The sequence below is a fragment of the Stenella coeruleoalba genome (genome assembly GCF_951394435.1).
Source record: "Stenella coeruleoalba genome assembly, chromosome: 3".
NCBI classification, from domain to species: Eukaryota; Metazoa; Chordata; class Mammalia; order Artiodactyla; family Delphinidae; genus Stenella; species Stenella coeruleoalba.
In genome coordinates, this window is record NC_137148.1 from 170,685,937 (window position 1) to 170,713,531 (window position 27,595).

The 27,595-nt window shown below is 59.1% G+C and overlaps 1 protein-coding gene and 1 long non-coding RNA gene across 7 annotated transcripts; one reads left to right on the forward strand and one right to left on the reverse strand.

Moving 5' to 3' along the window:
• The first annotated feature begins 1,157 nt into the window (after positions 1–1,157).
• Positions 1,158–27,532, forward strand: SEMA6B (semaphorin 6B). Of its 6 annotated transcripts, none has more exons than XM_079918178.1 (17): positions 1,158–1,433; positions 16,774–16,923; positions 17,063–17,186; positions 18,813–18,873; positions 19,035–19,097; positions 19,488–19,589; positions 20,002–20,092; positions 20,401–20,520; positions 20,866–20,954; positions 22,453–22,670; positions 23,537–23,668; positions 23,905–24,054; positions 24,455–24,637; positions 24,726–24,872; positions 25,813–25,890; positions 26,023–26,081; positions 26,493–27,532. In XM_079918178.1, exons 2-17 carry the CDS (start codon positions 16,803–16,805, stop codon positions 27,395–27,397), a joined length of 2,643 nt encoding a protein of 880 aa, XP_079774304.1. In that variant the 5' UTR covers positions 1,158–1,433; positions 16,774–16,802; the 3' UTR covers positions 27,398–27,532. The 6 variants fall into 6 exon arrangements, with proteins under 6 accessions (XP_079774304.1, XP_079774301.1, XP_079774303.1 ...); XM_079918180.1 differs by lacking the exon at positions 1,158–1,433 and adding an exon at positions 14,948–15,198; XM_079918175.1 differs by having other exon boundaries at positions 26,023–27,532.
• LOC307184575 lies at positions 24,473–26,130 on the reverse strand. Its single transcript, XR_013827756.1, has 3 exons — positions 25,728–26,130; positions 24,708–24,891; positions 24,473–24,605 (listed from the first exon to the last, which is right to left on the reverse strand). It is a non-coding gene; the product is annotated as an uncharacterized lncRNA (long non-coding RNA).
• Positions 27,533–27,595: the final 63 nt, after the last annotated feature.

Sequence of the window (27,595 nt, forward strand, 5' to 3'; positions counted from 1 at the left end):
CACTGCGTGTGTGAGCCACTGGGAAGCCACACAGCCTGCCTGAGCACCCAGACTGCTGGGAGCCCTGGGTGGGACTCAGCGGGCAAGGCACGCCCCAAAGGTGCTTAATAACCAAAGGCAAGAGGATTTATGCAAGCTGGTGGACCTCTCTGTGCCTCGGTTTCCCATCTGTGGGAGCCTCGTGCGGCTGCCCTGAGGACTGAACAATGCGATTTATGCATCAAACATAAGCACACAGCAGGTGTGCAAGAATTGTCACTTAGATAAATACACAATAGTAAAACTTTTATGGAGCACCTCCTGTATACTGGAGATGCCAGAGGGACCGGGACAGCGTGCAGCGCAGTGGGGGAGACATACACAGTCACACCCATATGGAGAGGTGCTTTGGACAGAGAGGGACATTGAGGTCCTGAGAGGAGCTCTCTTTCTAAGGTCACAAAGGGGCAGGGAGGTTACAGGGAGGTCTCGGAAACAGGAAGACCAGTTTGTCTTGGAGTCCCAAAGGCAGGGGGCCAGAGTGCTCCCCACCGGCTGAGGGTATGCTGCAGCCCCCTGAGAACCTCTTTTCCCGTCAGGCCCCATGGGCGCTGGGACAGAAAATAGCCAGGGTCTCTGCAGCCAGCTTGCTCTGTTCAAATCCCAGTTCTGCCACTTTCCAACTGGGTGACCTTGGACAAGACGCCCCCCATGCCTCAGTTTCCTTACATGTCTACTGAGTATTGTTTAATATAATGCTTGTGGATTGAATAAATGTCCTCGTATATGAAGAGGGCCATGTAGACCCCCGGAGTTCCTGACGCCGCAGCATCCCCATCATCCCCGCGGATCCGATAGAGGATGGATTCTGGGTATGCGGGACTGGCCAGAATGGACCGGGACAGTAATTTGGGGAAGGGAGCGGCGATCAGGCCCTCCACCGGGACAAAAGCAGGGTACCTTCTCTTAGGTCACTCCTCCACCCTCCACCCCCGCCCCCGCCCCCAGTGCCGCCGGCCGCCCACCTGGCTCCGCCCTCCGTTCCGCGCCGCCTTTGCTCCGGGCCGGGTTTTGCGCGGCTCCGGCCCGGCTTGGTAAGGGGGGGGTTGCCGGGTGAGGGGGGGGGCGGAGGTGGCAGAGTCGCGAGTCGCAGCGGCGGCCGCGGCGGGCAGAGGAGATGCGGCCGCGGCGCGCCCCCGGTCCGGCCGCCGCGCAGCGGCCCCCCCGGAGCCGACGCCAGCGCGCCGGGGGCCGGGGCTGAGCCCCCTCCCCCAGCGCAGCGCAGCGGGCCCGGGGGCGGGGAGAGCGCGCGCCCCCAGCCCCCCTCCCCACCCCGGGATGCCTGGCTGAGCCGGCCGGGCCGGGACAGGTGCGCGCACGAACCGCCCCCCCCCACCCGCGCCCTCCCGCCCTCCAGCTCCCTCCCGCGCACTCGCGGCGGCCGCGGCTCCGAGGTAAGCGCCCCGGGGCGTCTGCAAGAGCGGGGGCTGGGGAGGCGCTATCCCGGGGGTGTCTGTCGGCACGCAGCTGGGGGCTGAATTGTTGGCTGGGGTGGCCGGGTCAGGCGCTATAATGGGGGGCCTGGGGGCCCCGCCACTGCGAGGGGAATGGATTAGGGCCGGAGAGGGGGTTTGTGGAGCTCTGTAACGGGAGGATCTGCCGGCAACGCAACTGGGGAGGGGGCTGAATTTTAGGGGGGTCGCAGTATGGAGCGATATAATGAGGGTCCAGTAACAACGCTTTGAAGGGTCTGGATTTGGGCCTGGGGCGCTGAATGAGACTCCATAATGGGGGTGTTTAATGGCACTGCAGCTGGGGGGGCCTGGATTGTTGACTGGGGGCCTGTATGTGGAGCTATAATGGGGGTTCTGTCGGCACCGCAACGGGTGGAGGTTTTGTCCGGGGGGGCCGTAAGAGGCATAATAATGGGGGCTCGCGGCTGCGCCGCTGGGGAGCTGGATTTGGGCCCAGGTGGGGGTTTCAGGGCAGGCAGGGGGCCTGCTGGCCGAGGGTGGGAGGTGGTGCTGGGGGGCGGGGCCCTGGGCGCTAAGTCAAGGGCCCCCCGGGGCTGGTGCGGTGGTCCCGGCGAGGTGAGGCCCCTCCGCCCCACTCCTTGGTCCAGCCGCCGCACCTTGGGCGCCCCTGAACGAGTCCAGGGCCCGGGCCGTGGGGTAGGGGCCGCGGTGGGGGGAGAGAGTCAGCCGGTCCTGTTCCCCCCCCATGCAGTGGGAGCCCAAGGGTTCGGGGCCCCCCAAGAGCTGACAAAGGGACAAAGAAAGCGTCTCTCTCCGAGAGCGCTGGGAGGGGTGGGGGGCGCCGAGTGTGGCCCCCTCCCGTGGGCGCTGATTGGTCTCCAGGGTGGGGGTCACGTGCCCCCTGTCCCGCTCTCCCCCTCGGGGTGCCCTCCGAGTTTGGGGCACCTCCACCCTGCTCTGCCCCTGCCCAGACCTGTAGACGCTGAAGCTGGGAGTTTTTGCAAGCGTCCTGGGGCTGGGGGCGATTCCCAGACCCTCAACCCCTGTTTGGCCCTGTCTGGCTGAGGTCTTTGGCATCCTCCCCCTTGAGGCTGTCATCTTTGACTCCCAGACTGGAGGGGAACTGGGGCTTGGGGTTAGGGGATTGGGCCCTTAAGTTTTGGGGGTCTCTTTTGGTTTTAAGGAGGAAGGGGGGGACTAATGGCTGGGGCTTCAGAAAAGCCCCCCCCCAGTTGGCAAAATTGCATTGCTTCATATTTTTCTGGGTTCCCTCAGCTTCTCAAGGGTACAGCGCACTCTCCAACATCAAAGTTCAGTACCCCCGGGGCATCCCTCCCCTACAGACGCTGGCCAGTCCCTTTCCCATATCCTAGTAGATATGTTTTCTCTCAAGGATGAAATTTTGAAATTTTTGAATGTATCTGAGCAATTGCTGAAACTCTATTTAGACAGAGTACAGGGTGTGGGGAGAGGCTGGGGGTCATAGGTGGGGTCAGTATTCTCCTGGGAGGGGGTCCTGAGCTCTTTGGGAAGGTAGCTGGGGGGGTCCCTGTGGCACAGAGGACCTTGGATATTGGGTAGGTGGCAGACTGGCAGGAGACTCGTTAAACTGTAGCGTGCCCACCCTGAACTGGCCCATTCCCAAGAACAAACAGGGAGACTGAGGCCCAGAATGGGTGGAGAGGGAAGCCAGGCCTCTCCACTGCTGGGGCTGTTAGACGGGGTCAAGGGGGAAAGGAGCCTCCACATCTGCTGAAACCCAAAATGCCAGCCCAAAGATTTCCTTGGAAACCCTGGCTCCCCACCCAGCCAACCTGGGCAGGGCAGAAATTAGACCTGGAGCTTCCAACGCCCCACCCCTCTCTAAAAAAAAAAAGCATCATAGAGAAGGCTGGGGCCTGAGAGGAGGGGTGCTGCTGTGTGGCCTCAGACAGGTCTCTAGCCCTCTCTGGGCTGCGATCTCCCCAGAAGGTTTTAGGACCTGAGTGGAGGGAGACAAGGCAGAGAGAGGTCCCAAGGAATACCCTGGATTTGTAACCTCTCCCTCCAGTCCCCACCTGCCTTCTGCCAGGGCTGAGCACCCATGGGGCCTAAGGGTCCTGTCGCCTCCTCTGCTTTGAGGTGAGAGCACGACTCCCAGCGGAGGTATTGAGTCACCAGGGAGGGGCCATTCACTTCTGTCCTCTGGTCAAAGAAGGTGCTGGAGATGTGAGCTGCAGGAGGGTTTGTCATCTGCAGTGGCTGCCCGGGGCTTGAGCCGAGAGTTGCTGGGGTTACCGGGGGCTGGACCAGGAAGATAGAAATCAAACTGTCCTTGCAAAGGTGACCCTGACGTCAGCTGGCGGGACAGGTAAGCTGGGTCCCCCGGGGCTGAAGGATGTGCCAGTCGCTGCCCATCTCCCGGGAAGGAGGGTGTCCCTAACTGACCCTGTGGTGTGGCCCTGTCCTGTGTGCCCAGCCCTTTGCCAGGTGATGATGGGGAACCCAGAGAGGACTCAGCCAGGGTCAGGACAGGTGGAAGCAGGGATGCCAGTGCCAGCATCCCCTGCCTGGAGGAGGGGATGCTGGCACTGGCCTTGAGGGTTGAGAAGGCGGTTGCCAGGAGGCGGGGGGGACAGGGATCCCAGGTGGAGGGAGCAGTGGGGAAAACCACGGAGGGGTGTGTTGGGGGACTCCTGAGTGACTGGGCTATTTTAAGGGTGGGAGACAATAAGCAATGAGGCCTGAGAGGTGACAGGGGCCGCGGATGCCAAGCTGGGGAGCAGGCTTTATCCCGAGGGCAATAGGGAGCCATCGAAGATCTTAGAGCAGGGGAGGGAATGGGCCGCGTTTCAGACCTTGAGCAGCCGTGGGGAAGGATAGCTACCAGGAGACAGGTTTTCCAGAATGCTGGAAAAATGTTTAGGATACAGTGATTCCAAAATTCTAAGCCATTTAAGGGGCTGCAGATTCTCAGACTGATTCATCCAAGACCCAGTGGTGATTGGGGTTGACCGTGGGTGGGGCCTCATTTAGCAGAAACAGGGACACTGAGGCTCATGGCAGCCTGGGAGGGGGCCCCGGCCGCCTGCCCCACATCCCGTGGTCCAATTATCTAGGAGGCGGCTTCAGGGGACAGACCCACATGCCAGATACCCCCACCATTGTGATCGGTGTAGGTTTGGCTTGCCAGAGCCAGGGTTTGACGTGTGGCCTGAGAGGTCTGGGCCTGAGCCACATAATTCTCTCTTATTATCACAGTCGTTCATCACCTGCCCTTGAGGGATGTCCAGATGAAGTGGCAGGCATTAGAATGTGCTAAGGAGGTGACTTGGGAGGCCAAGGACCCCCTCTTCCATCTCTTTGGGCAGGGGTACAGGGGTGGCCCCCTACCAGCCACCCTTGAAGCTCCTTCGCTGGCCCCAGGGTCCAAAGGTGGTAGCCCCAGGGTCCAAAGGTGGTAGCCCCAGGGCCTGCTGGGAGGGAAGCCCAGTCTAGTGAGGACTACATTTCCCAGGGTGCATTTTGTCCCAGGCTGAGCCTGCCTTCCAAGGGCTGACCTAGGAGAGAACTTCCCAACTGCAGGATCCCAGAGAGGATTGTGGGTACATGGGTTTTCAGGAGGGCCCGGGGGAGACCTGGTCCAGAGTGGTAGGGAAGGTCAGTCACTAAACAGATGCTCCCAGTGGCCTCTGTGTGCCTGGCCCTGGGCTGGGTGATGCTGGGATCGCAGAGAGGGAGATTTAGCTCTAGTGCCTGGTTGGCCCTCAAGGGTCTTCCAGGCTCAGGGAGGGGAAACAGGCAGACCCTGGCCCTCTTGGCTACATGGGATCAGAGTTGGGGCAAAATGGGGCTGAGGAAATCTGGCTCTACCCAGTGGATCAGAGAAGAGGCATCGAGGATGGGCATTGCCTCTAGGACCATGACGGATGTGTAGGAGTTCACCAGGGGGAAGCGACATGTTTTCTGATAGTTTCAGAACCTTCTCCCTTTCCTGAAGGCCCAGTAAGAATCCCCTGGGGCAGTTGAGACAGCCCCTCTGAATTTTTGCCTTTAGAGATTGCCACAACAGTTGGGTCAGACTTACCTGGGTTGGAATTCATCTCTTCATTCACTCACTCCCTCATGCCCCCTCTCTAAGCCTCAGTTTCCCCATCTGTGAAACATGGATGCTATTCTCTCTCCCTTAGGGTTGAACATTTAAACAAGAGGATGCAGGGAAAGTGCCAGGTCTGGACCTGTTCTTTTCTTACTCTGGAAAAAGGAATAATTTTGAAAAGCAGAAGCTTGTGGCCTCTGGTCCTGATCTCATTGAGAGCTGTGGGGTCTTTGCTCTCATTTCATGAGTTGACAGATATTTAATGACTGCCTACTACGTGCCAGGTGCTGGGAACCCAGCAATGACCAAGGCAGACCAGGCCCTGTCCTTGCCAAGCTCACACTAGATGGGAACATGGACACTAACTCAGGAAAGAAAGTGAATCGAGTATAACAAGTGCCCCGAGGAATGACACTGAGAAGGGCGGGGCTGTTTTCGCTGATGATGTCAGGGAGGGTGTCTCTGAGGAGGTGGTGTTTGAGCTGAGACCTGGAAAATGAAAAGGAGCCAGTCATGCAGAGAACTGGAAGAGCCTTCCGGGCAGAGGGCACAGCCCATGCAAAGGCCCTGGGGCAGGACCATGCACGGTGTGTTGGAGGAACAGTGAGGAGGCCCCTGTGTCTGGAGCAGAGGGAGTGAGGGGGAGAGAGGGAGGAGGGGAGGGCAGGGAGTGGACGGCGCAGGTCACGCAGGTCCCTGTGGGCCACAGAGAGGACTTGGACTTTTATCCCACTGAGGTGGGAGCCCTGGAGGACTCTGGGCAGAGGAGAGGCGGGGCCTGACTTAAGTGCTCACAGGCGCCTTTGGCTGCTGCAGGGAGCAGACTGTGGGTGGGCAGCAAGGGCCAGAGCTGGGGGACCAGGGTGGAGGCGTCTGCGCTGGTCCAGATGAACCATGATGGGGGCCAGCCAGGGTGAGGCAGTAGAGGGGAAAAGAAGTGGGTGGATCAGGATAGATTTTGGGCTTACTAGATGTGGGGGACTGACAGCCCCTTTCTCTGGGGGCACATAGTGCTAAGGTTAAGAGTGTGGTGTCTGGACCATATAGCCTGGGTTCAAAAACCAGTCTGGCCTTTTCCTAGCTGTGCAACCTTGGGCATATTACTTGCCCACTCTGGGCTGCCTGCAATTCCTCACCTGTAAAATGGTGAGGAAACCCCTCCTACCTACCCCACCAGTACTTTCTGCAAAGCCCTTTGCACAGGGCTTGGAACACAATAGGAGCTCTATAAATGTTTGCTGTTATTTCCCTTTGAATGTCTAAGTCCCAGGGTCTGGGAAGAAATGAGGCACAGATTGGGGTTGCAAATTCCCCGAGGTCACCCAGCAAAACGGTGGCCCCTGTCCCCTCACCGTTTTGCTCCATTGATGCACAGTTCTCACGCCCCAGCCCCCAGAACCCACGTCACTCTGCCAGCATCTCCACCATTCCTGAGCCCTGACTCACCAGGACTTGTGGTCCTCTAGGACCCCAGGACCCATTTCCCGCCTTTGTCTTCTTCAAGTTCATCGCCAGGTCTTCCGTTCCCAGCAGCACTTGGCAGGGCCCTGCCTGCCTCCCGCCCAGCATCGCTCAGCGGTGTCCCCCTCCAGACCTGCCTTTCTGGTCTCATCCCACTTGGGGATCCCTGTGGCCTCCCAGACAGGGCCTCTAGAGAGGGACAGTGACTGGGGCACTTCTGGTTGGGAGGACCAGCCTCGGGGAGAGGAGGGCTCCCAGAACCCCAAGTGAGAGGGGCCGGGCTCACCATCTTCTGCTTCCTCCAGATTGAGGACCCCAAGGGCAGGGACCAGATCTGTTTGCCCTCCCTACAGTGGAGCCCCCTAGAGCCGAGCCTTACTCCCCTCTGTCTCCCAAAGCTGGGTCCCAAGAGCAGCACCTTGCTCTTCTGTGTTTCCTCCAAATTGTGGTTGAGACCAGGGTACGTTTGCCCCCAGGCCGGCTCAGGGCCCCCCACTTGGGAATCTGTGGGTTCCTGACCCCCAGCTCCCACCGCCATCCCAGATTCCCTAGGAGCCCCCAGCCCCCTCGAGTGGCTCCCTCCCAGGCCCCCTAATTACCCGCTGGGTATAAATGACACTTTAATTTCCTCGGAATGGTCGCCGCATCACCAAGAAAGAAGCGCCCCCCTTCCCCATTCCTAATTACAAGTTGCTGCTTCCGATTTGCCTCCTGGCAGCCCAATTTCCAAACAGTGATTAAAATTAATTACCCAGGAGTGCCCCCTGTCTGTCTGGCTGGGAGCCCCGGGGACCTGTCCATGTCCCCCACTCAAGGTCCTGCTTCTGACACCTGGTCTCCCCACTGGCTCTCTGAGTGGCCTGGCACTGGGGCAGCCTCTCTCTGGGTCTCTGCTTGCGTATCTGCAAGATGTGCAATTAGGCTGTGCAGCCTCGTTGACAGATGGCACATTGTGGGCACTCGGTAAATGACAGTAAGAGGCAGTTTAGCCACGTGGCCTGGGTTCGAATCCCAACTACACCCTTCTGTGCTGTGAGACCTTGGCCAAGTGTCTTAACCTCTCTGAGCCTGAGTTTTTCCCTCTGTGAAATGGGGATAATGGTGCTGGTCACTGCCTCATAGGGTTGGCGTGGGCAGGAAACCAGTTCAAACATGTGAAAGTCTTGGTCGAGCAGCTGGCACACAGTAGGGGCTTCATCAAATTTTAGCTTAAATCCCTGCCCTGCTGGGCTGCTGTGGGGTGCACCGGGGAGTCGACTCGGGTACTCTGAGCACCATCCTCTTTAAACGAGATGCTCAGCATTAATTGGGTGCTTACTGCATGCCCGGCTCTGTGCATGGTCCCGGTCAGGGCTGAATCCCCGGCCATGTTGGCACACGGTAGGTGCTCAGGAAGTCTGGAATAAACAGATCTTTGTAGCTCTTTCATAAATTGGATCTTTTTGTGGGACATTCATTCAGCCGGTATTTGTTGAGTGCCTACTGTGCACCAGACCCCTTGCCCCCGTGGAGCCAATGTTCTCATCCCTGATTTACAGAGGCAGAAGCAAACCCAGAGAGGGGAAGGATGTAACCCTGGGCCGCACAGCAGTCAATAGTTTATTAAGCACCTACTATCTGGAGCTTATTTACCCATCATGATAACCCGTTGGGGATGGTTATCGTGCTCAAGTCACTGATGGGGAAGCTGAGGTTCCGGGAACCAAGAGCACAGGGAGGAAGGCTGAGGACCAAGAGGATGTGCTGGCCGCCTCCCAGGCTGGGGAGGGATGAGTTAACCAGCGTGGTGCGAACGTTGCGGGGCGAGGGAGCCCCTCTCCTCAGCGCCCCCGTGGCCTGGGCCCCAAGGGACTCCCTCTGGCTACTCTGCCAAGTTCCTAGACAGCCCCAGAACCCGGCTGGGCTGCGCTGGGGGCAACTGAGGCAGGTGGAGGAGGCAGCTGTAAGCAGAGCTGGTAACTAGACCTGGACGACGCAGGGGCCCGGCTGCCTCTCCAGGTTACTCGATCCCCTCGGGGACGCCGGGCCCCGGAGCTGGAATCCTGGGGCGGCTGGGCTGACAGGAGCTCCTTCCATGGAACTGGAGACGGGCATCCCGCCCCCATCCTTACCACGGCAGATGGAGAAACAGGGGCTCCGAGCCTGGCCTCGGGTCACTGAGTCACCTGCTGTGGTATGGAGAGGCCCAGAGAGGGCAAGCTGCTGGCCCAAGGTCACCCAGCAAGGTCATTTCACAGAGAGTAAACACGTGTGCCAGGCCTTGTTCTAGTGCCTTATTTTACAGATGAGAAAATTGAGGCTCTATGTCTTGTCTGGAAAAGGGGGAAAGTCCCAGGGCTCCTCTCTTATGATATGGCAGCCTCCCCGCCCATCGGCATCTTCTTGCTGTTCCTCTGATGGTTCCAGCCTCCAGGGCTTTGCCTTTTCAGTTCCCTCTCCAGGAGGTCCCCTGACCACCAGCCAAAGCAGCCCCTTTGCCATCACTCTCCATCATTCTCTGCATTTTCATCTTCAGGCTTCGATATTATTGTCAGAAGCTGAGTTCTGTTTTCTGGTAATGCGTGTACCCCTCTCTCCCCACTGGACTGGGAACCCCCCAAAGGCAGGGCTTTGCAACTGTCTTGGCCATCGCTGCGGCCCCATGCTGGGAACAGTGTCTGGCACACAACTGGTGCTCAGTAATTGCTCATCCAATGAGTGAATGAATAGCTTCCAATTTGGGGTACAAAGAGCCAGAGCTGGTCACAGATGCTCCCAAGTTGGTGAGGTTGGGTGGAGCTGAGGGCGGGGTCATGGCTGGGGGAGCCCGGGGAAACGGAGCTCCCCAGGGAAGGCAGTTAGAGAAGGCTTCCTGGAGGAGGGGGCATCCCCGTGTAGACTTTTTTTGGGGAGGAGGGGGCTGCACCTCACGGCATGCGGAACTGCCCCGATCAGGGATCGAACCTATGCACCTGCCATGGAAGCATGGAGTCTTAAACACTGGACTACCAGGGAAGTCCCGGGACTCAGCATTTATAACCGCTCCCAAGTGAGGCTGCTGCTGCTGGTGGTCTGAGGACCATATTCGAAGTAACAGAGGGTCTAAGAGGACCCTTTGAGAGTGTGACATTGGACCCCAGGTGGGAGGTGGGTGGGAGGGAAGGGGTTGCTAGTCCAGGGAGTGGGGGTGGAGACCTGAACTAAGGAGGGAGCCATGTGGGTATCTGAGAGAAAAGGCTTTCAGGAGTGAGGAACAGCCCGTGCAAAGGCCCTGGGGCAGGACCGGGCCTGGTGTGCTGGAGGAACAGTGAGGAGGCTCACGTGTCTGGAGCAGAGTGAACGAGGGGGAGAGAGGAAGGAGAGGACGACAGGGAGGGGACAGGGCAGGTCGCGCAGGGTCTTGTGGGCCCCAGGAGGACTTGGATTTTTACTGGGAGGGAGGTGGGAGCCTTGGAGGGCTGTGGGCAGAGGAGGGGCGGGGCCTGACTCGGGTGCTCACGCGCGCCCTCTGGTGGCGGCTGCGGGGAGGACAGACTTTGGGGATGAAGGGTGGGAGCTGTGGACCGGCTGGAGGGGACCGTGGGGTCCAGGCAGGAGATGCTGGGGGCCGACCAGGGAACAGACTAGAGAGGGGTGAGAATTCTGGATGAATTTGGAAGACCCCACAGGACTTGCTGGCATTGGATGTGAGGGTGAGAAAAGAAGGGGCCGGTGCTGAAGGGAGCTGGTGGGGGTGTGACTCCCAGGTGGGGCCTGAACCATTAGCGGAGACAGGGAGCCTGTCCGTCAATAGATCAATTTGGTCTATGCGTTCAGCACCATTCCGGTGAAAATCCCAACATGTTTTATGTTTTATGTTATTTGTTTTGGAACTTACCAGCTGATCCTAAAATGTATGCTGAAGCCCTGGGGTAGCCCAGGTAGCCCTGGCCAGGTGGGAAAAAATGTTCCAGAAGGAAATTTGAACTTTTGACGAAGTTAGAGTAGCTAAGGCCATATGGTACCTGGGAAGGTCGATGGGAGGGCGAAGCCAGGTGGCCTGGGGGGAGTTTCCATCCCTGCCTCAGTTTCCTCATCTGTATAGTGGGACTGTACCAAGGCTTGGAGTGATGGTTGGGAGGTCAGGCAGAGAGGCCGTGCCACAGCGCGAGCCCTCCCGGCTGGGGGTGGACCTCTGTCTCTTTATGACCGTCCCTCCCACCCCCATGTTCATGGATGCACGTCTCCAGGGCTGCAGGCAGGCAGACACATGGGTGCCCTGCACGCCAAGGGGTGCACACGCTGGCCACGCAGCCCCGGGGTTGGGAGGTAGTGCGGCTCCCAGTGACCAGGTGCCAGGGCCGGCGGTGGGGCCACTTCCAGGCAGGTGGGCGCCGGACAGCTGCTGGCAGAGACGCCTCGAGTTTCATGGAGAGAAGCAGATGGTCTTGGAGGGGCGGGAGAGGTGCCACCTCTCCGATAACCCCAGGTCAGGGGGTAAACTGAGGCCAGGGGCAGTGGGTTGGCCCCGACGTGACCCAGACTCCCCCAAAGAGCATGTGGGGTTCAGCTCTGCATGATTGTCAAACTAACAAATGTCGATTGAGCGGGTTTCAGTCTTGGCTCCACTGTTTCCATTTGGGCAAGTGACTTCGCCTCTCTATGCCTCAGTTTCCTCATCTGTGTAAGGGGCACAGCACCCACCTCTCCGATGTGTTGTGTGAATCAAATGAGTTCATTTAAGTCCTTAGGACGGTGCCTGGCACATCCCAAGTGCTTGGTGTTTGCTACTTTTATTCTTTATTGAGCTTCTACTGAATGCCAGGCCTTATGCTGGGCAGTGGGGACACAGTGGTGGCCAAGACAGACTCAGTCCCGCCCTCTCGGGGAGCTCAGAGTCCAGTGGGGAAGATGAACAGTTAACCAGGCATTTGGAAGATAGGGTGAGCAGGGCCCTCCGGCACAGGCAGGCAGGAGCCCAGAGGAAGTCAATCCGGGCTGATCTGGGGAGTCTTCCTGGAGGAGATGTCTGAGACCTGACGAGCGAGCGTGTTCACCAGGTTACTGGGAGCAGGAGGAAGGTGTTCCAAGCAGAGGGAACAGCATGTGCAGATCCTCAGAGGTGGAGATGGAAGGGAGGGGACTTCATTTCAAGGGCACTGGGGAGCCATAGAAGGGTTTAGAGCAGACGTTCTCAGCTGGGGGTGGTTTTGCCTCCCAAGGGATACTGGGCGGTGTTTGGGGACATTTTTGGTTGTCGCAATTGAGGGATGCTCCTGGCATCGAGTGGGTGGGGGCCAGGAATACTGCTCCACACCTGGCAGCGCCCAGAACCTCCCCACCCCAAAGAATGACCTGGCCCTGAATGTCAGCAGTGCCGAAGGGGAGAGACCCTGGTTTAGATCAGGGAAGAAACAAGTGAGATTTGGGTTCTGGAAAGATTCCTTTGCTACCTTGAGGAGGATACTGAAGGGGCGGGACTGGAAGCCAGGGGACCAGGTAGGGGGTGGGAGCTGGGCTCTGGGGCCCTCAGGGCAGGGGAGGGACTGGGAGGCCCACACGCTTGTCTTTGGCTCAGGAACAATGGGGCTGGTAAGAAAAGCCCAGTTTGGGTTTCAGGGTTCCCAGGGTGGTTCTGAGGGGCTGGGGGCAGCTGTGGACAGAGGGAGGACAGGAACAGCCTTCTAGCCCCGAGTTGCTGCATCACAAAGTTATGAAAACCAGGAGAAAAAATGAGCCGTGAGGTCCCATCCCGAACTGGGGCCTCAGTCTTCCCATCCGTGAACTGGGTGTTAAATAACTGCTGGCCTCACTGGGTTGAGGGATGGCGGAACGGGTGATTATCAATCTTGCCGTGACCATTCGTACGCTCAACCCCCAGGAGCAAAGTCCTGGTAGCAGAGAGCCCTGGGTTCAGTCCAGCTGCTACATCCTCTCTGGTGGGTCATGGCCCCTCAATCAGTCCCTCAGTTTCCCCATCTGCCAAATGGACTGAATGTTATACCAACCGTACTAGAGCCATCAGGGGTCTCCGTGAAGCAATTCCTGGAAACCACCCAGCCCGGCCTCTGGTACTCAATATACCAACAGCAACAACAATAATAATTAGCATTTACTGAGCACCTGCAGCATGCCAGGCACTTTGCTAACACCAACCACAGGCCTGTGAGGTCAATACTGTTACCATGCCCATTTCACAGATGAGTAAACTGAGGCCCAGAGGGGTGGAGTGACCTGTTCAGGGTCACACAGCATGTACATAGCAGAGCTGGGATTTGAACACTTATGGCCTTGGAGCCCCTCCCCTCACCACAATGCTGCATGGCCCACGAGTGGAAGCTGTTGTCCTGAAGTTTCTGAAGTTAAAAATTATTCTGGGGGGCTTCCCTGGTGGCGCAGTGGTTGAGAGTCCGCCTGCCGATGCGGGGGACGCGGGTTCGTGCCCCGGTCCGGGAGAATCCCACGTGTCGCGGAGCGGCTGGGCCCGTGGGCCGTGGCCGCTGAGCCTGCGCGTCCGGGGCCTGTGCTCCGCAGCGGGAGGGGCCATGGCAGTGAGAGGCCCGCGTACCAAAGGAAGGAGAAAAAAAAAAAAATTATTCTGATAAGACATGGGGTAAAAGGCACAGAGCACCACCTCACACCCATTAGGATGGCTGCTATCAAAAAACAGAAAATAGTGTTGGCAGGAGAAATTGGAACGCATGCGCAATGCCAATGGGGATGTAAAACGGTGCATCCGCTTTGGAAAAGAGCGTGGCAGTTCCTCCGAAAGTTAGGCGTAGAATCACCATACGATCCAGCAATTCCACGCCTGCGCATACACCCAAAAGAATTGAGCGCAGGGTCTCAAAGAAATGTTCGCACACCCGTTCACAACATAGCCAAAAGGTGGAAGCAGCCCCAGTGTCCATCAACAGGCGAATGGATAAATAAAATGTGGTCTATCCACACAGTGGAATATTACTGAGCCTTAAAAAGTCAAGGTATTCTGACACTCATTACAACATGGATGAACCTTGAGGACATGATGCTCAGTGAAATAAGCCAGACACAAAAGGACAAATACTGTCTGATTCTACTTGTGTGAGGTCCCCGGAGGAGTCACAGCCATAGAGACAGAAAGTAGATGGTGCGGACCACGGGCTGGGGGAGGGGATGGGAAGTCAGGTTAATGGGGACAGAGTTTTCAGTTTGGGAAGATGAGAAAGTTCTGGAGGTGGATGGTGGGGATGGTTGCACAAGAATGTGAATATACTTAGTGCCACTTAAAAATGGTTAAGATGGCAAACTTTGTTATACATTTTACCACAATGTTAAAAAAAATGTTTAGGGACTTCCCTGGTGGTGCAGTGGTTAGGAATCCACCTGCCAATGCAGGGGACACGGGTTCAAGCCCTGGTCCAGGAAGATCTCACATGCCGCGGAACACCTAAGCCTGTGCACCACAACTACTGAGCCTGTGCTCTAGAGCCCACGAGCCACAACTACTGAGCCCACGCACCGCAACTACTGAAGCCCACGCAGCTAGAGCCCGTGCTCCGCAACAAGAGAAGCCACCGCAATTAGTAGCCTGCGCACCGCAAGGAAGAGTAACCCCCGCTCGCCGCAACTAGAGAAAGCCCAGCGCCCAGCAACGAAGACCCAACGCAGCCAAAAATAAATAAGTAAATAAATAAATCTTAAAAAAAAAAAAGAAGGCACAGAGCAGACAGAACACCAGAGGCGGGGTGCCCCGGCAGGTGTTGTAAGGAGGAAGCTTGTAGGCTGGGGTAGGCAGCAGCGGGGCTGGTGATCCCGTTGTGGGTCTTGAATGCAGTGTCTGGGGCCTGGCTCGGGGGTCGCTGGGAGCCACGGGACGTTGCTAAGCAGGGGAGGAGCCGGGGAAGGAAACTCTTAAGGAAGTAGAGCCAGATCCGCGCACACGTGAGATCCTGGCGTCCGCTGAGTCACAAATCCTGGAAGTTCAGGGTCACAGAGAGGAAACTTCGCTGTTCCACGCAAGGCCTTCCTGTTTTTTGGCCCTGAATCCTCAGAGGCAGGCGTTCCAGGGCCAAAGTTCCCGCCTCGCGTCCACCTCCACGGGTTCGGGATCCCCGCACCCCAAGGCTGGGGCAGGGCTCGGAGATGTACCTGCTGCTCAGACGGGGAAACTGAGGCACGGGGCGTGCCCAGAGGCTGCGGGTGTCTTCTTGGGGCCTCCGGACTGCACTCCTTCTGGGAGGGGCGTGGAGGGCTGGGTTCCAGAGGGTGAGTTCTGTTCACACCGCCCACCAGATCATCACTTGGGACGGGTGGGGGGTGGTCTCCACTCTACACACCTGGAAGTTTCTCCAAATTCCCTTGAGCGGGAGCGGGAAACAGGCCCCCTGAAGAGGTCGTGAGGCTCCTGTCACAGAGGTATTCCAGGAGAGGACAGAAAGGCTGTTATCGGGAAGGAAGTCAGACTTACCAGGGCCTCTGAGGTCCCTGGCCAGCTAGAATATTCTGCTATTCTAAAGTACTGCAGTTCCCAGATTGTGGTTTATAAAATTCCAAGAGCCTTCGAATTTTTGGTTTTTGAGACTTTCATTTTAAGGTTTTTGTGTTTTAACTCTAAGAATTATTTTTTTTAAATTAATTTATTTATTCATTTATTTAATTTTTGGCTGCATTGGGTCTTCGCTGCTGCACGTGGGCTTTCTCTAGTTGCGGCAAGCGGGGGCTACTCTTCGTTGCGGTGCGTGGGCTTCTCATTGCAGTGGCTTCTCTTGTTGCGGAGCACGGGCTCTAGGCGGACGGGCTTCAGTAGTTGTGGCACACGGGCTCTAGAACGCAGGCTCAGTAGTCGTGGCGCACGGGCTTAGTTGCTCCGCGGCATGTGGGATCTTCCCAGACCAGGGTTCGAACCCTTGTCCCCTGCATTAGCAGGCAGATTCTTAACCACTGCGCCACCAGGGAAGCCCCAGTTCTAAGAATTCTTAAAACATATGTTTTGAGGTTGAAGTTTTTATAAATATATGTTTTGAAATGTTTATTTTTTTTAAATAAATTTAATTATTTATTTATTTTTGGCTGTGTTGGGTCTTCGTTGCTGCACACGGGCTTTCTCTAATTGCAGTGAGTAGGGGCTACTCTTCGTTGCGGTGCACAGGCTTCTCATTGCGGTGGCTTCTCGTTGCGGAGCACGGGCTCTAGGCACGCGGGCTTCAGTAGTTGCAGCACGTGGGCTCAGTAGTTATGGTTCGTGGGCTCTAGAGCCCAGGCTCAGGAGTTGTGGCGCTCGGGCTTAGTTGCTCCGCGGCATGTGGGATCTTCCCGGACCAGGGCTCGAACCCGTGTCCCCTGCATTGGGAGGCGGATTCTTTTTTTTTTTTTTTAACATCTTTATTAGAGTATAATTGCTTTACAATGGTGTTGTTAGTTTCTGCTTTATAATAAAGTGAATCAGTTATACATATACATAGGTCCCCATATCTCTTCCCTCTTGGGGAGGCGGATTCTTAACCACTGCGCCACCAGGGAAGTCCCTGTTTATCTATTATTATTATTAATTTTTAATTTAAAATCATTTAATTTTTTAAATATTCTCGTGATTATCCTTTTGTTGTTAGAAACTGTTTCCTGAGCTTTCACTAAAATGTGGTCAGAAAGTTGTTCTGGTAATTAATAAGTGCTGGTGTTATTGTTGTTGCCATGATTGTTGTTATTTTTAAATGATTACCCCCCAATGGGGAATTCTTCTGGAAATTGAAGGTCCCCGCCGCCGCGGCTCTCGCGCCCCCTCTGCTGGCAGCAATGGGGACTGCAAGCCACACGGCTCACCGCATGGCCCCTCGCTCGCAGGTGTCACCTCCTGTCGCCCTGACCTCGCCATGCGGACCCCGCGAGCGCCCCCTCCCCGCCCGGCCCTACTGCTCCTGCTGCTGCTACTGGGAGGCTCCCACGGCCTCTTCCCCGAGGAGCCGCCGCCACTCAGCGTGGCCCCCAGGGACTGTGAGTGGGGGGCCTGGAGAGGGGGAGTCCCGAGGGAGGGTCTTGCTCCCCAGCTGGATCTGCTGCCCCCTCCCCCGGGGGCTCGCCAGGCCAGGCTCACCCTGGCCCTGAATCACACCCCTCCTCGCCCTCTCCCCAGACCTGAACCACTATCCCGTGTTCGTGGGCAGCGGGCCAGGACACCTGACCCCCGCAGAGGGCACCGACGATCTCAACATCCAGCGGGTTCTGCGGGTCAACAGGACACTCTTCATCGGGGACAGGTACGAGGGACTGTCGGGCAGAGTGTGCAGGGTGAGGTGTGGGGGAGTAGGTGGTAGCATTTTAGGGAGGTTTGCACGCTGGGGCCTGTTGTTTGGCTGCAGTGTGAATGTGTGTCCCTGGGGTGGGATTTTTAAGGGTGCTGAACTCTGGGTGTGATTGAAGCCCAGAGCTTGCTATGATGTGTTACCAGGTAGGGACAGCTGTTTGGTCAAAATTCACTGGGTGCTAGAGGGGGTGCTGAAGTGGCCCCAAAGGCTTTTCTGAGAAGGTGACATTTGAGTTGAGAACTGATGAGGAGCCAGGTATAAGGAAATCTGAGGGAGAGGGAGAAGTCAGGGCATAGGACACAGCCCGTGCAAAAGTCCTGGGGCCGGACTCTGCCTGGCATGGTGGAGGGATAGCAAGGAGGCCCGTGTGGCTGGAGCAGAGTGAGTGAGGGGGAGAGAAGGAGGAGGGGAGGGCAGGGAGGGGACGGGGCAGGGAGGGCAGGGCCTTGTGGGCTGTAGGGGAGGACTTGAGCTTTTACCCCCAAGGGAGGTGGGACCCTGGAGGGCTGTGGGCAGAGGAGGGACAGGACCTGACTCAGGTGCTCACAGGTGCCCTCTGGTGGCGGCTGGGGGAGGACAGACTGTACTGGTGAGGGCAGGAGCCACTAGACTAGAGCAGAGGGGACAATGCTGGTCCAGGTGGGCAGTAATGGGGGCTGAACTAGGGTGGTGGTCATAGAGGATGTGAGAAGTGGGTGAACCCTCGCTAGATACTGAAGGCAGCGGTGACATATTGGGAGGGAAGGAGAAGGGAGTTGAAGGTGACTCCCACGTCGTGGGGATAGAGTTGCCTCAGCCGAGATGGTGGACAGGGCGGGAGCAGATTTGGGGGATGGTCGGGTGCCGTGTGGCCAAGCTGAGTGTGAGACGGAGTATGAGACACCTTTGAGCCCCCTCGTGGAGACCTTGAGGGTTAGCTGGACCCCAAATCTGGAGCTCAGGGGAGGCCCTGGCTGGAGAAAGGACTGTGGGTGTCATCCGGGCAGAGACGTGGTTCCAGCCCTGAGAGTGGACAAGGCGGCCCAGGAGGGGTATGGATGGGGGAGGGAAGAGGCCAGAGGACCCAGGTGTGGGCCCACCAGGGAGAGAGGAGGGCCCGGAGAAGGGGGAGGGAAGCCAGGAGAGTGCAGGGTCCAAGAACCCAGTGAGGATGGAGTTCCCAGGACGAGGGTGGACTGGCCGGGGGGGACAGAGAAGTGACGGCTGGACTTAACAGGGGCCAGTGACCTTGATTAGGGCAGTTTCTGTGGCATGGGGGGAGCGGTGAGAGCCTGGGAGAGACTGAGGGGTGCTGAGACGGGGACAGCAGATGTAAAGGCATCAGACAGTGCGTTGTGTTGGGTGTAGGCCATGGGGTGTGTAAGCGTGAGGTGGCGTGGTAAGGCATGTGGGGTGTGCCAGAACCCGTGGCTCACTTTAGGGCACGAGGAGGCGTGTCAGGGCATGCACATGCGGAGCTGCACGTGGCAGAGGCGCTGGCACGCCCCTGTTTGGCACGTGTTGGCCTCACGTCTGCTGTCAGAATAGTGGGCGGGGAGGGGAGGCTCTCCGATCTCATTAACTACACCCTTCCTCTAGGGACAACCTGTACCGGGTGGAGCTGGAGCCCCCCACGTCCATGGAGCTGCGGTACCAGCGGGTGAGGAGGGGGTGCAGGAGGGAGGGGAGGGGGCAATTCTTGGGGCTCCCGCCAGGGGGCCCGTACACTGAGCTGGGGAGCAAGGTGGATTCGGGCCTCCCTAGCAGGGTTCCTAGGGCTGTCAAGGACCCCGCTCACCTCACCAGCTCTCTGTGTCCCAGAAGCTGACCTGGCGCTCCAACCCCAGCGACATCAACGTGTGTCGGATGAAGGGCAAGCAGGAGGTAAGTGGGCCCTGGCCACGCCTCCAACCACGCCCCAATCCGTCCTGGCCACCCCTCCAGGGCAAATCTTCTGCTTTCATTCTAAGCCAGGGCCCTGGTGTTGCCATGGCTACTCCCAGAGCCTGGCCACAGCCCCAAAGTGGTCCTCAGTCGTGGCCGTGCCCTTAGCCCTCGTCTTGCCATAGCTCCACCCCTTCAAGTGCCCTATTTCCCTGTCTGGGCCCCTGCCTTAGTCATGGCCTCGCCCCCAGCCGAGTCCTAGTTTAGCCCCCTGATTTTGCCATGCCCACATCCCTGGCCCCTCCTTGCAGGCCCCGCCTCTTTCCTGACCCCGCCCACACCCGTGACCACACCCACCCTGGCTTCTCTCTTCCCGCCGCCCCAATCCAGGGCGAGTGTCGAAATTTTGTAAAGGTGCTTCTACTTCGGGACGAATCCACCCTCTTCGTGTGTGGTTCCAATGCCTTCAACCCCGTGTGTGCCAACTACAGCGTGAGTCACCGCTCTTCGAAGCCCTGACTGCCCCAGGTTCAACCTCCACGCCTTTGCTCACTGGCCCTCCACTGGTCATGCCCTATCCCCAGGCCACATCATCTCCTACAGGAAGCCTTACTGGATATGCCCTCCCAGACCCCTCACCCGGAGCTCCAGAGGAGTCTTCCAAAGGAGGCCTGTACAGGCTGCAGCAACTTAAACTCCAAACCAGTTATAGGATGAATTAGGATCGATTCAGACCCATTTATTACAGATCAGTAAATTGAGTCCCAGAGAGGTTAAATGACTGACCAAGTCACACAACATCCAAGGTGGCGCCAGGAGTCCCCTTGGAGGGGGTGGCTGGGGGAGCCAGGGGCTGCTAGGTATAGACAGGAGCTCTGTCACTCAGTCCCTGTCCCCCCTGCAGATGGACACACTGCAGCCCCTCGGGGACAACATCAGTGGCATGGCCCGCTGCCCATACGACCCCAAACACGCCAATGTTGCCCTCTTCTCTGGTGAGTGCCCCCAACTCTGACCATCTGACGGGGCCCCAGTCCACAGCAAGACATGGCATTTTCCACTCGTGGAGTCAGGTCATTTAGAAGATGGCTGGGAGACCATCTCTCCAGCTATGAAACAGGCAGAATCTCAAGGGCAGGGCTCAGCCGAGGTTGGGGATGAGCTGAGGAGTTGGGGCTCAGCCCGGGGCTTAGGGCTCACTTAGGCTCAGGGCTCAGTCTTGAAGTCAAGTTTTGACCCACCCAGCCTCCGGCCTCTATGATCTAATCTCTCACCTGCCTCCCCCTGACTCACCCCCATCCAGAAGGGATGCTCTTCACAGCCACCGTTACCGACTTCCTAGCCATCGACGCCGTCATCTACCGCAGCCTCGGGGACCGGCCCACTCTGCGCACCGTGAAACATGACTCCAAGTGGTTCAAAGGTGGGGCGATAGGGGCAGACCTGGTAGGGCTGACATTCATCAAATTCCCCCACCTGAAGTGGGACAGCGTGAGCGGTATGGTAGGAGCTCAGCTCAACACATGAAGGAGGAAGGTGACAAAACAGTAGACGTTGTCTGTGGAAAGAAGACACGGTGATTTTAGGATTCTGACACCTACTCCCTCCAAAAAACCCCCAAAACTTTGGTCTCTTTTATTTTGCCCGGGTAATCAGCTTATATTCCCCCCTTCACTGTAAAAGCAGCCACCCAGGCTACTGTGTTCCCAGCCCCAGAAACTCCCTTTCTCCCGTCACGGGCTGAGTTCTGACCCCTCGTCTCCTACAGAGCCCTACTTTGTCCACGTGGTGGAGTGGGGCAGCCACATCTACTTTTTCTTCCGGGAGATCGCAATGGAGTTTAACTACCTGGAAAAGGTAGGGCCCTATTTCCCCTCCCAAAGAGGCCCAGGCAGTGGGGCATGCAGCTGAGAGGCTCTGATCTCGGGAAGTGGGGAGCAGAGGTGGTTCCGTGAAACTCCGCCTGGGGCGAGAGTGTCCCTCTGGTCCTCAGGGCCCTCCACTCTAGCCGGGCCCAGGCCCCTGGGGCTTGAAGACATTTCTGGAGCAGCCCTGGGTGAGGGTCCCGGGTCTGAAGTCAGATACACCCCTGATTCCAGTCCCAGTGCCGTTGCTGTTCACCTGTCCACCCACCCATCTACCATCATTTATCCATCCTTCCTCAGCAGCCCATCTGTCTGCCCACTCACTCTCCCACTCAGCCGCCCTCTCACCTACCCACCTATCTGTTCTTTAGCCCACCCACACTTCCAATCAAACCACTTATCTATCCATCCGCCCACCCCGACTCAGCCATCCTCCATCCATCCGTCCACTCATCTACCCTTCCATGCACCTATATATCCATCCACCCACCTCCCACTCATTGACTTCTTTATCCATTCATACACCTACCTGTCCATTCATTCATACACCTAACCATCCATTGAGCTATCCTCCTACTGATCAGCTCATCCATCTACCATCCATCTCTCCACCTACCTGCCCACCCCTCTATAATCCAATTATCTATCCCATCTCCTCCTCATCACCTGCTCATCCACTCCATTCAACCTTCTATCCACCCATGGATCCACCCATCCACTGATCTGTCATTACCTCCTTCATCTGCCTTTCCATCCAGCCATTCATCCATTCCTCTACCCATCTCTCCACTCATCCACACTCACATCCATCTGTCCACCCATCCATCCTTTCATCCATCCATCCACCCACCCATTCATCTACCCATCTATCCATTCATGCAGACTCACACCCATTTACTCATCCAACCATCCAGCCAGCCACCCATCCATCCACACACCCATTCATCCATCAGTTGATTATCTCCTTCTTCCTTATCTTCACTGTCCATCACTGTGTCCTTCAAATTCATCCATCCATCCACTGATCCATCCATCCATCCATCCCATCCCTCAATCCACGGAGACATTTGAGTGCACAGACTGCCACTTACTACTAGTGTGACCTTGGGCCTCGGTCACTTTCCTTTCGCTGTGCCTCAGTTTCCCCTCTGTACCCCGGGGATATCAGTAGGCCCTCCTCTGTAGAGCTTTGGGAGGAACGTGAGAGATGAGGAGGATAAAGTGCCTGGCACTTAATGAGTGATCTGTAAGTGGAAGCGATGATGATTACGCTTGTCGTGGTGGCTGTGATCATCGTCATCCCCACATTTCGCTGGGGAATCTGGTGCTCGGGGGGCTAAGGTGACTGGCTGGGGCACCCACAGTGACCCACGGCCAGGCTCCTGCATCCCATCCTGGGTAGCGGGCAGTGCGACCTGCGGGCAGGCCTTGTGGAACACAGGGCTCAGCCCCCGCCCCCCCCCCCCCCCCCCCCGCCGCTGATGTGCCAGGTGGTGGTGTCCCGTGTGGCCCGGGTGTGCAAGAATGACGTGGGCGGCTCCCCTCGCGTGCTGGAGAAGCAGTGGACGTCGTTCCTGAAGGCACGGCTCAACTGCTCGGTGCCAGGGGACTCCCACTTCTACTTCAACGTGCTGCGGGCCGTCACGGGCGTGGTCAGCCTGGGGGGCCGGCCCGTGGTCCTTGCTGTTTTCTCCACGCCCAGCAACAGGTCAGCGGGCACCGTCGGGAGCAGACTGGGAGCACCGGGTGGGCACGGGCGGAGAGTTCCCATGTTACCTCACCACATATCCCCTGGGTCCTGCACTGGGCAAGATTTGACTCCCGGGAGGCCTCGGTCCCAGGCCAGGGGGCACCAAGCCAGACACTGACCCTCCGAGGCCCTTTGGCCAGAACTTGGCAGATGGGGGTAGGGGGACGTCCCCATCCTCTGCCTTTGGAGGAGGGGTCGGGGAGGGCTTTCTGGAGGAGGCATCAATGGTTGTGAGATGGAAGAAGCGGGAAGAGCATTCCAAGTTGGAAGAACAGCCTGTGCAAAAGCCCTGAGGCTGCAATGAGCTTGCTATGTTTAAACCATACGGAGGAGGCCCGTGTGGCTGGCTTGGAGGGAAGCAAGGGGGAGAGCGGAGGATATGAGGGCAGGGAGGTGATGGGCTGTGGGGAGGAGCCTGGATTTTATCCTGAGAGCACTAGGGAGCCATGGAAGAGTAAGGAGCAGAAGAGGGACCAGGTCAGGTTTGCATTTTTGGAAAACTACCTGGGGAATGGGTTGAAAGGGAGCAAGGGTGGCACCTGGGAGACTGGATATGCAGGCAAGTGACAAGGCGGGGCCTGGACACGGGTAGCTGTGGAGGAGCTGAACTACGATCCAGTCTGAGAACTGTTCAGCAGGTGAAGTGACTGGACTGGACGGGGGGGGGGGGGGGGGGGCGGGCAGCAACCTCTGGCCCAGGGAACTGAACATGTGACAGCTCCGGAGGACAAACACTCCTCCACCTGCTTGCCCAGGGCAGTCCCCCACCCCCACCCCACCCCTGGCCAGGCTCACTGCTCCCTTTCATCTGCCCCCACCCACAGCATCCCCGGCTCGGCCGTCTGCGCCTTTGACATGACACAGGTGGCTGCCGTGTTTGAGGGCCGCTTCCGTGAACAGAAGTCCCCTGAGTCCATCTGGACACCCGTGCCAGAGGACCAGGTGCCACGGCCCCGGTGAGAGCCCCCTCGACCCTGAGACAGGTGCCTGGGTAGGATCCTGACCCTGGACCAAGGGCTTGGACTTCCAGGCAGTTAGTTATTTCAATAGCTGTTGCCGAGTTCAGCTGCACCCATTATGCAGGTGGGGAAAACCGAGGCCCTTTGGGCAGGGCAGCAGGTCCCCTGGTGAATCAGAGCCCCTATGTGGGGGCCTCCATGTCCACCCTGACCACCCCCTCGTCCCCACCCAGGCCCGGCTGCTGTGCAGCTCCCGGCATGCAGTACAATGCCTCCAGCGCCTTCCCGGACGAGATCCTCAACTTCGTCAAGACACACCCCCTGATGGACGAGGCAGTGCCCTCACTGGGCCACGCACCCTGGATTGTTCGGACTCTGATGCGGTCAGTCCCTACGCGGGGCCGGGGTCCTGGTGGCCGGGCTGGGTGGGAAGCAGAGCCCTGGCCAGGGTGGTGGGCAAGGAGGGAGGCACAGGGCCAACTTCGGACACGAGGGGGAAGCCGGACACTCAAGACAGCTGGGCATGAGGCTCCGGGGATGCCCAGAAAGAGGGAGAAACAGAGAGGGAGAGAGAGACCATCTGACACAGAGATGGAGGGAGACAGGGAGAGAGACAGGCAGGCCCAGGTAGGAGTCGGGTTTGGGGGTGTGTTTCTCTCCATGATGTGTCCCCTTGGAGCCACGCCCATGTCCACCTTGCCGGGCGTGGGTGGTGTCTCTGAGTGCGCCCAGGACCCCAGGGGGCTGAGAGGCAGCCTGACCTCTGCCCAACCCTGGCCCCAGGTACCAGCTGACGCGAGTGGCCGTGGACGTGGGCGCCGGCCCCTGGGGCAACCAGACTGTCGTCTTCCTGGGTTCTGAGGCGGGCACTGTCCTCAAGTTCCTTGTCTGGCCCAACGCCAGTGCCTCGGGCACCACCGGGCCCAGTGTCTTCCTGGAGGAGTTTGAGACTTACCGGCCGGACAGGTGAGGCCGGGCAGAGGTCAAGGGACAGGGCCAGTGGGCAGGGAGATAGGGCGTGCCCCTTGAGTCTTACCAATCTGCTCACCCCCAGGTGTGGACGCTCTGGGGGTGGCGAGACAGGGCAGCGGCTGCTGAGCCTGGAGCTGGATGCGGCCTCGGGTGGCCTGCTGGCGGCCTTCCCCCGCTGTGTGGTCCGAGTGCCCGTGGCGCGCTGCCAGCAATACTCAGGATGCATGAAGTGAGTACTCCTGGGCCAGCTGTGGGCAGGGGAAGTGAAGGGAGGTGAGCATGGGAAGAGGGAGAGAGTCAAGTTCAAGTCCAGGCCCCAACAGCATCCTGACTCACTGAACGATGAGCAGGGCAGAGGGCAGAACATGTGCAAAGGCCCTGGGGCAGGACTGGGCCTGGTGTGTTGGCGGAACAGAGAGAGGGCCTGTATAGCTGGAACAAAATGAGCGAGCGGGAAAGAGGGAGGAGGGGAGGTCAGGGAGGGGACGGGGCCGGGGGCGGGTCGTGCAGGGTCTGTGGGCTGTGGGGAGGACTTGGGCTCCTTCCCCCACCCCTGGAGTGAGGTGGGAGCCCTGGAGGTCTATGGGCAGAGCAGGATGGGATGTGAGTGACATTTCTAAGAGCATCAGGAGCAGAAGCTGGGGACCAGGGAGACAGCTGTTTGTCTGCCTCTAAAATGGGTGGGAGGGACGTCCCTGGGGGTCCAGTGGTTAAGAATCCGCCTTCCAATGCAGGGGACATGCGTTCAGGCCCTGATCGGGGAACTAAGATCCCACATGCCGCGTGGCACAGCCAAAAAAATAAAATAAAATAAATAAAATGGGTGGGAAGATCACATGCAGATAAAACACTGGCACATCTCTGGACTCACAGCGTGCCCTCCACACACTGGAGAGCACCTGACCCTGTGCCCGCCGACTTGGCATTAATGATGCCATAGCACACACCCAAAGCACAGACTCAGGGGCAAGCCTGCCTGGGCTCCAACCCTGGCTCTGTCCCCTGGGCAAAAGTAAACTTTCCTGAGCCTCAGTTTTCTCGTCTGTAAAATGGGGAAGAAATAGCCCCCACCGCTAAGACGTACCTTGAGAACTCCCAGAGTTGACAGTAAGAGGTGCCTCAGAAGGGGCTGCGGTTGATCTGCTCTCCGGCTGCCTTGTCTGCTCCAGGAACTGTATTGGCAGTCAGGACCCCTACTGCGGCTGGGCCCCGGATGGCTCCTGCATCTTCCTCAGCCCCGGCACCAGGTACTGGGGACGAGGGAGGTGGGGGGCGGGTATGTGACCCACGTGATGATCGGGAGTTCCCCCCCCCCCAACCACAGCTCTGTGCGAGAGGTTTCTGCTGACTGCGCCTCTCTGCCCCCCTGCCCTCATCAGAGCCAACTTTGAGCAAGACGTGTCCGGGGCCAGCACCTCAGGCTTAGGGGACTGCACAGGTAAGCGGGGGAGAGGGGAGGAGGCCTGGGGACTCGGAGTCCTGGTCCTCCAGGGTTCTCACACCCTCTGCCGCCCATGCCCAACGTGGGGGGGGGCGGTACTGGCTACCGTCAGGGCTTGGGAAGGGCAGGGGGCCCCACTTCCAGGTAGGGAGGTGGGAAAAGGACCGACAGATGGCGAGGGGGCGCTGGGGACCGCAGAGAGAGAGGCCAGGAGACAGATGGGCAGACAAACTTTAAGACAGATGCCAGGGGACAAAGAGATGGGCAGACGGGCGTTGAAAGGGTCAGAGAGGAGCCACGAAGCAGAGAAGCAGACAGACGTTGAGTGCGTAGACCAGCCGGAGGCCGCGAGAGGTGCGCAGGGGACCGTCCCCGGCCGGGCCCCTCACACGCCGCCCTCCCGGCCAGGACTCCTAGGGGCCAGCCTCTCGGAGGAGCGCGCCGGGTTGGTGTCGGTGAACCTGCTGGTGACGTCGTCGGTGGCGGCCTTCGTGGTGGGCGCCGTGGTGTCCGGCTTCAGCGTGGGCTGGTACGTGGGGCTCCGCGAGCGGCGCGAGCTGGCCCGCCGCAAGGACAAGGAGGCCATCCTGGCGCACGGGGGCGGCGAGGCCGTGCTGAGCGTGAGCCGCCTGGGCGAGCGCCGGGCGGGCGGCCCCGGGGGCCGGGCCGGGGGCGGCGGCGGGCCCGGGGTTCCCCCCGAGGCCCTGCTGGCGCCCCTGATGCAGAACGGGTGGGCAAAGGCCACACTGCTGCAGGGCGGCTCCCACGACCTGGACTCGGGGCTGCTGCCCACGCCCGAGCAGACGCCGCTGCCCCAGAAGCGCCTGCCCACCCCGCACCCGCACGCCCTGGGCCCCCGCGCCTGGGAGCACGGCCATACGCTGCTCACGGCCTCCCTCTCATCCTCCCTCCTGCTGCTGGCCCCTGCCCGCGCCCCCGAGCCGCCCCCCGCGCCCGGCGAGCCGGCCCCCGACGCCCGCCTCTTCGTCGCGCGGCCCGGCCGCGCCTCCCACGGCGACTTCCCGCTCACCCCCCACGCCAGCCCGGACCGCCGGCGGGTGGTGTCGGCGCCCACGGGCCCCTCGGACCCGAGCTCCGCCGCCGACGGCCTCCCTCGGCCCTGGAGCCCACCGCCCACCGGCAGCCTCCGGAGGCCGGGCGCGCACGCCCCGCCCGCCGCCGCGCTGCGCCGCACGCACACGATCAACAGCGGCGAGGCCCGGCCCCGCGGCCGCCACGCCCGGCCCGGCACGGACTTGGCCCACCTCCTCTCGTACGGGGGCCCGGACAGGACTGCGCCCCCCGTGCCCTAGGCCGGGGCCGCGCGCCTCGGCGGTGCCAGCCACGGGAACCAGGAGCGAGAGACCGGGCCAGCTCCGAGTGGGTGCTCAGACCCCCGGCCCAGCCGCGCGGGGTAGGGGGGCGCCCTCCGCCGCCCGGAAGCACAAGGGGCTCGACTCCCCGCCCCGCCGCGCCCCGGGGCCGCAGGACCCTGAGGCGGTCTGGGGCAG

Coding starts and splice junctions, on each gene's coding strand:
- SEMA6B (XM_079918175.1), top strand. CDS start 16,803: ATGCGGACCCCGCGAGCGCCCCCTCCCCGCCCGGCCCTACTGCTCCTG. Junction 20,093..20,400: donor CAATGTTGCCCTCTTCTCTG/GTGAGTGCCCCC, acceptor ACCCCCATCCAG/AAGGGATGCTCTTCACAGCC. Junction 24,873..25,812: donor CAATACTCAGGATGCATGAA/GTGAGTACTCCT, acceptor TGTCTGCTCCAG/GAACTGTATTGGCAGTCAGG.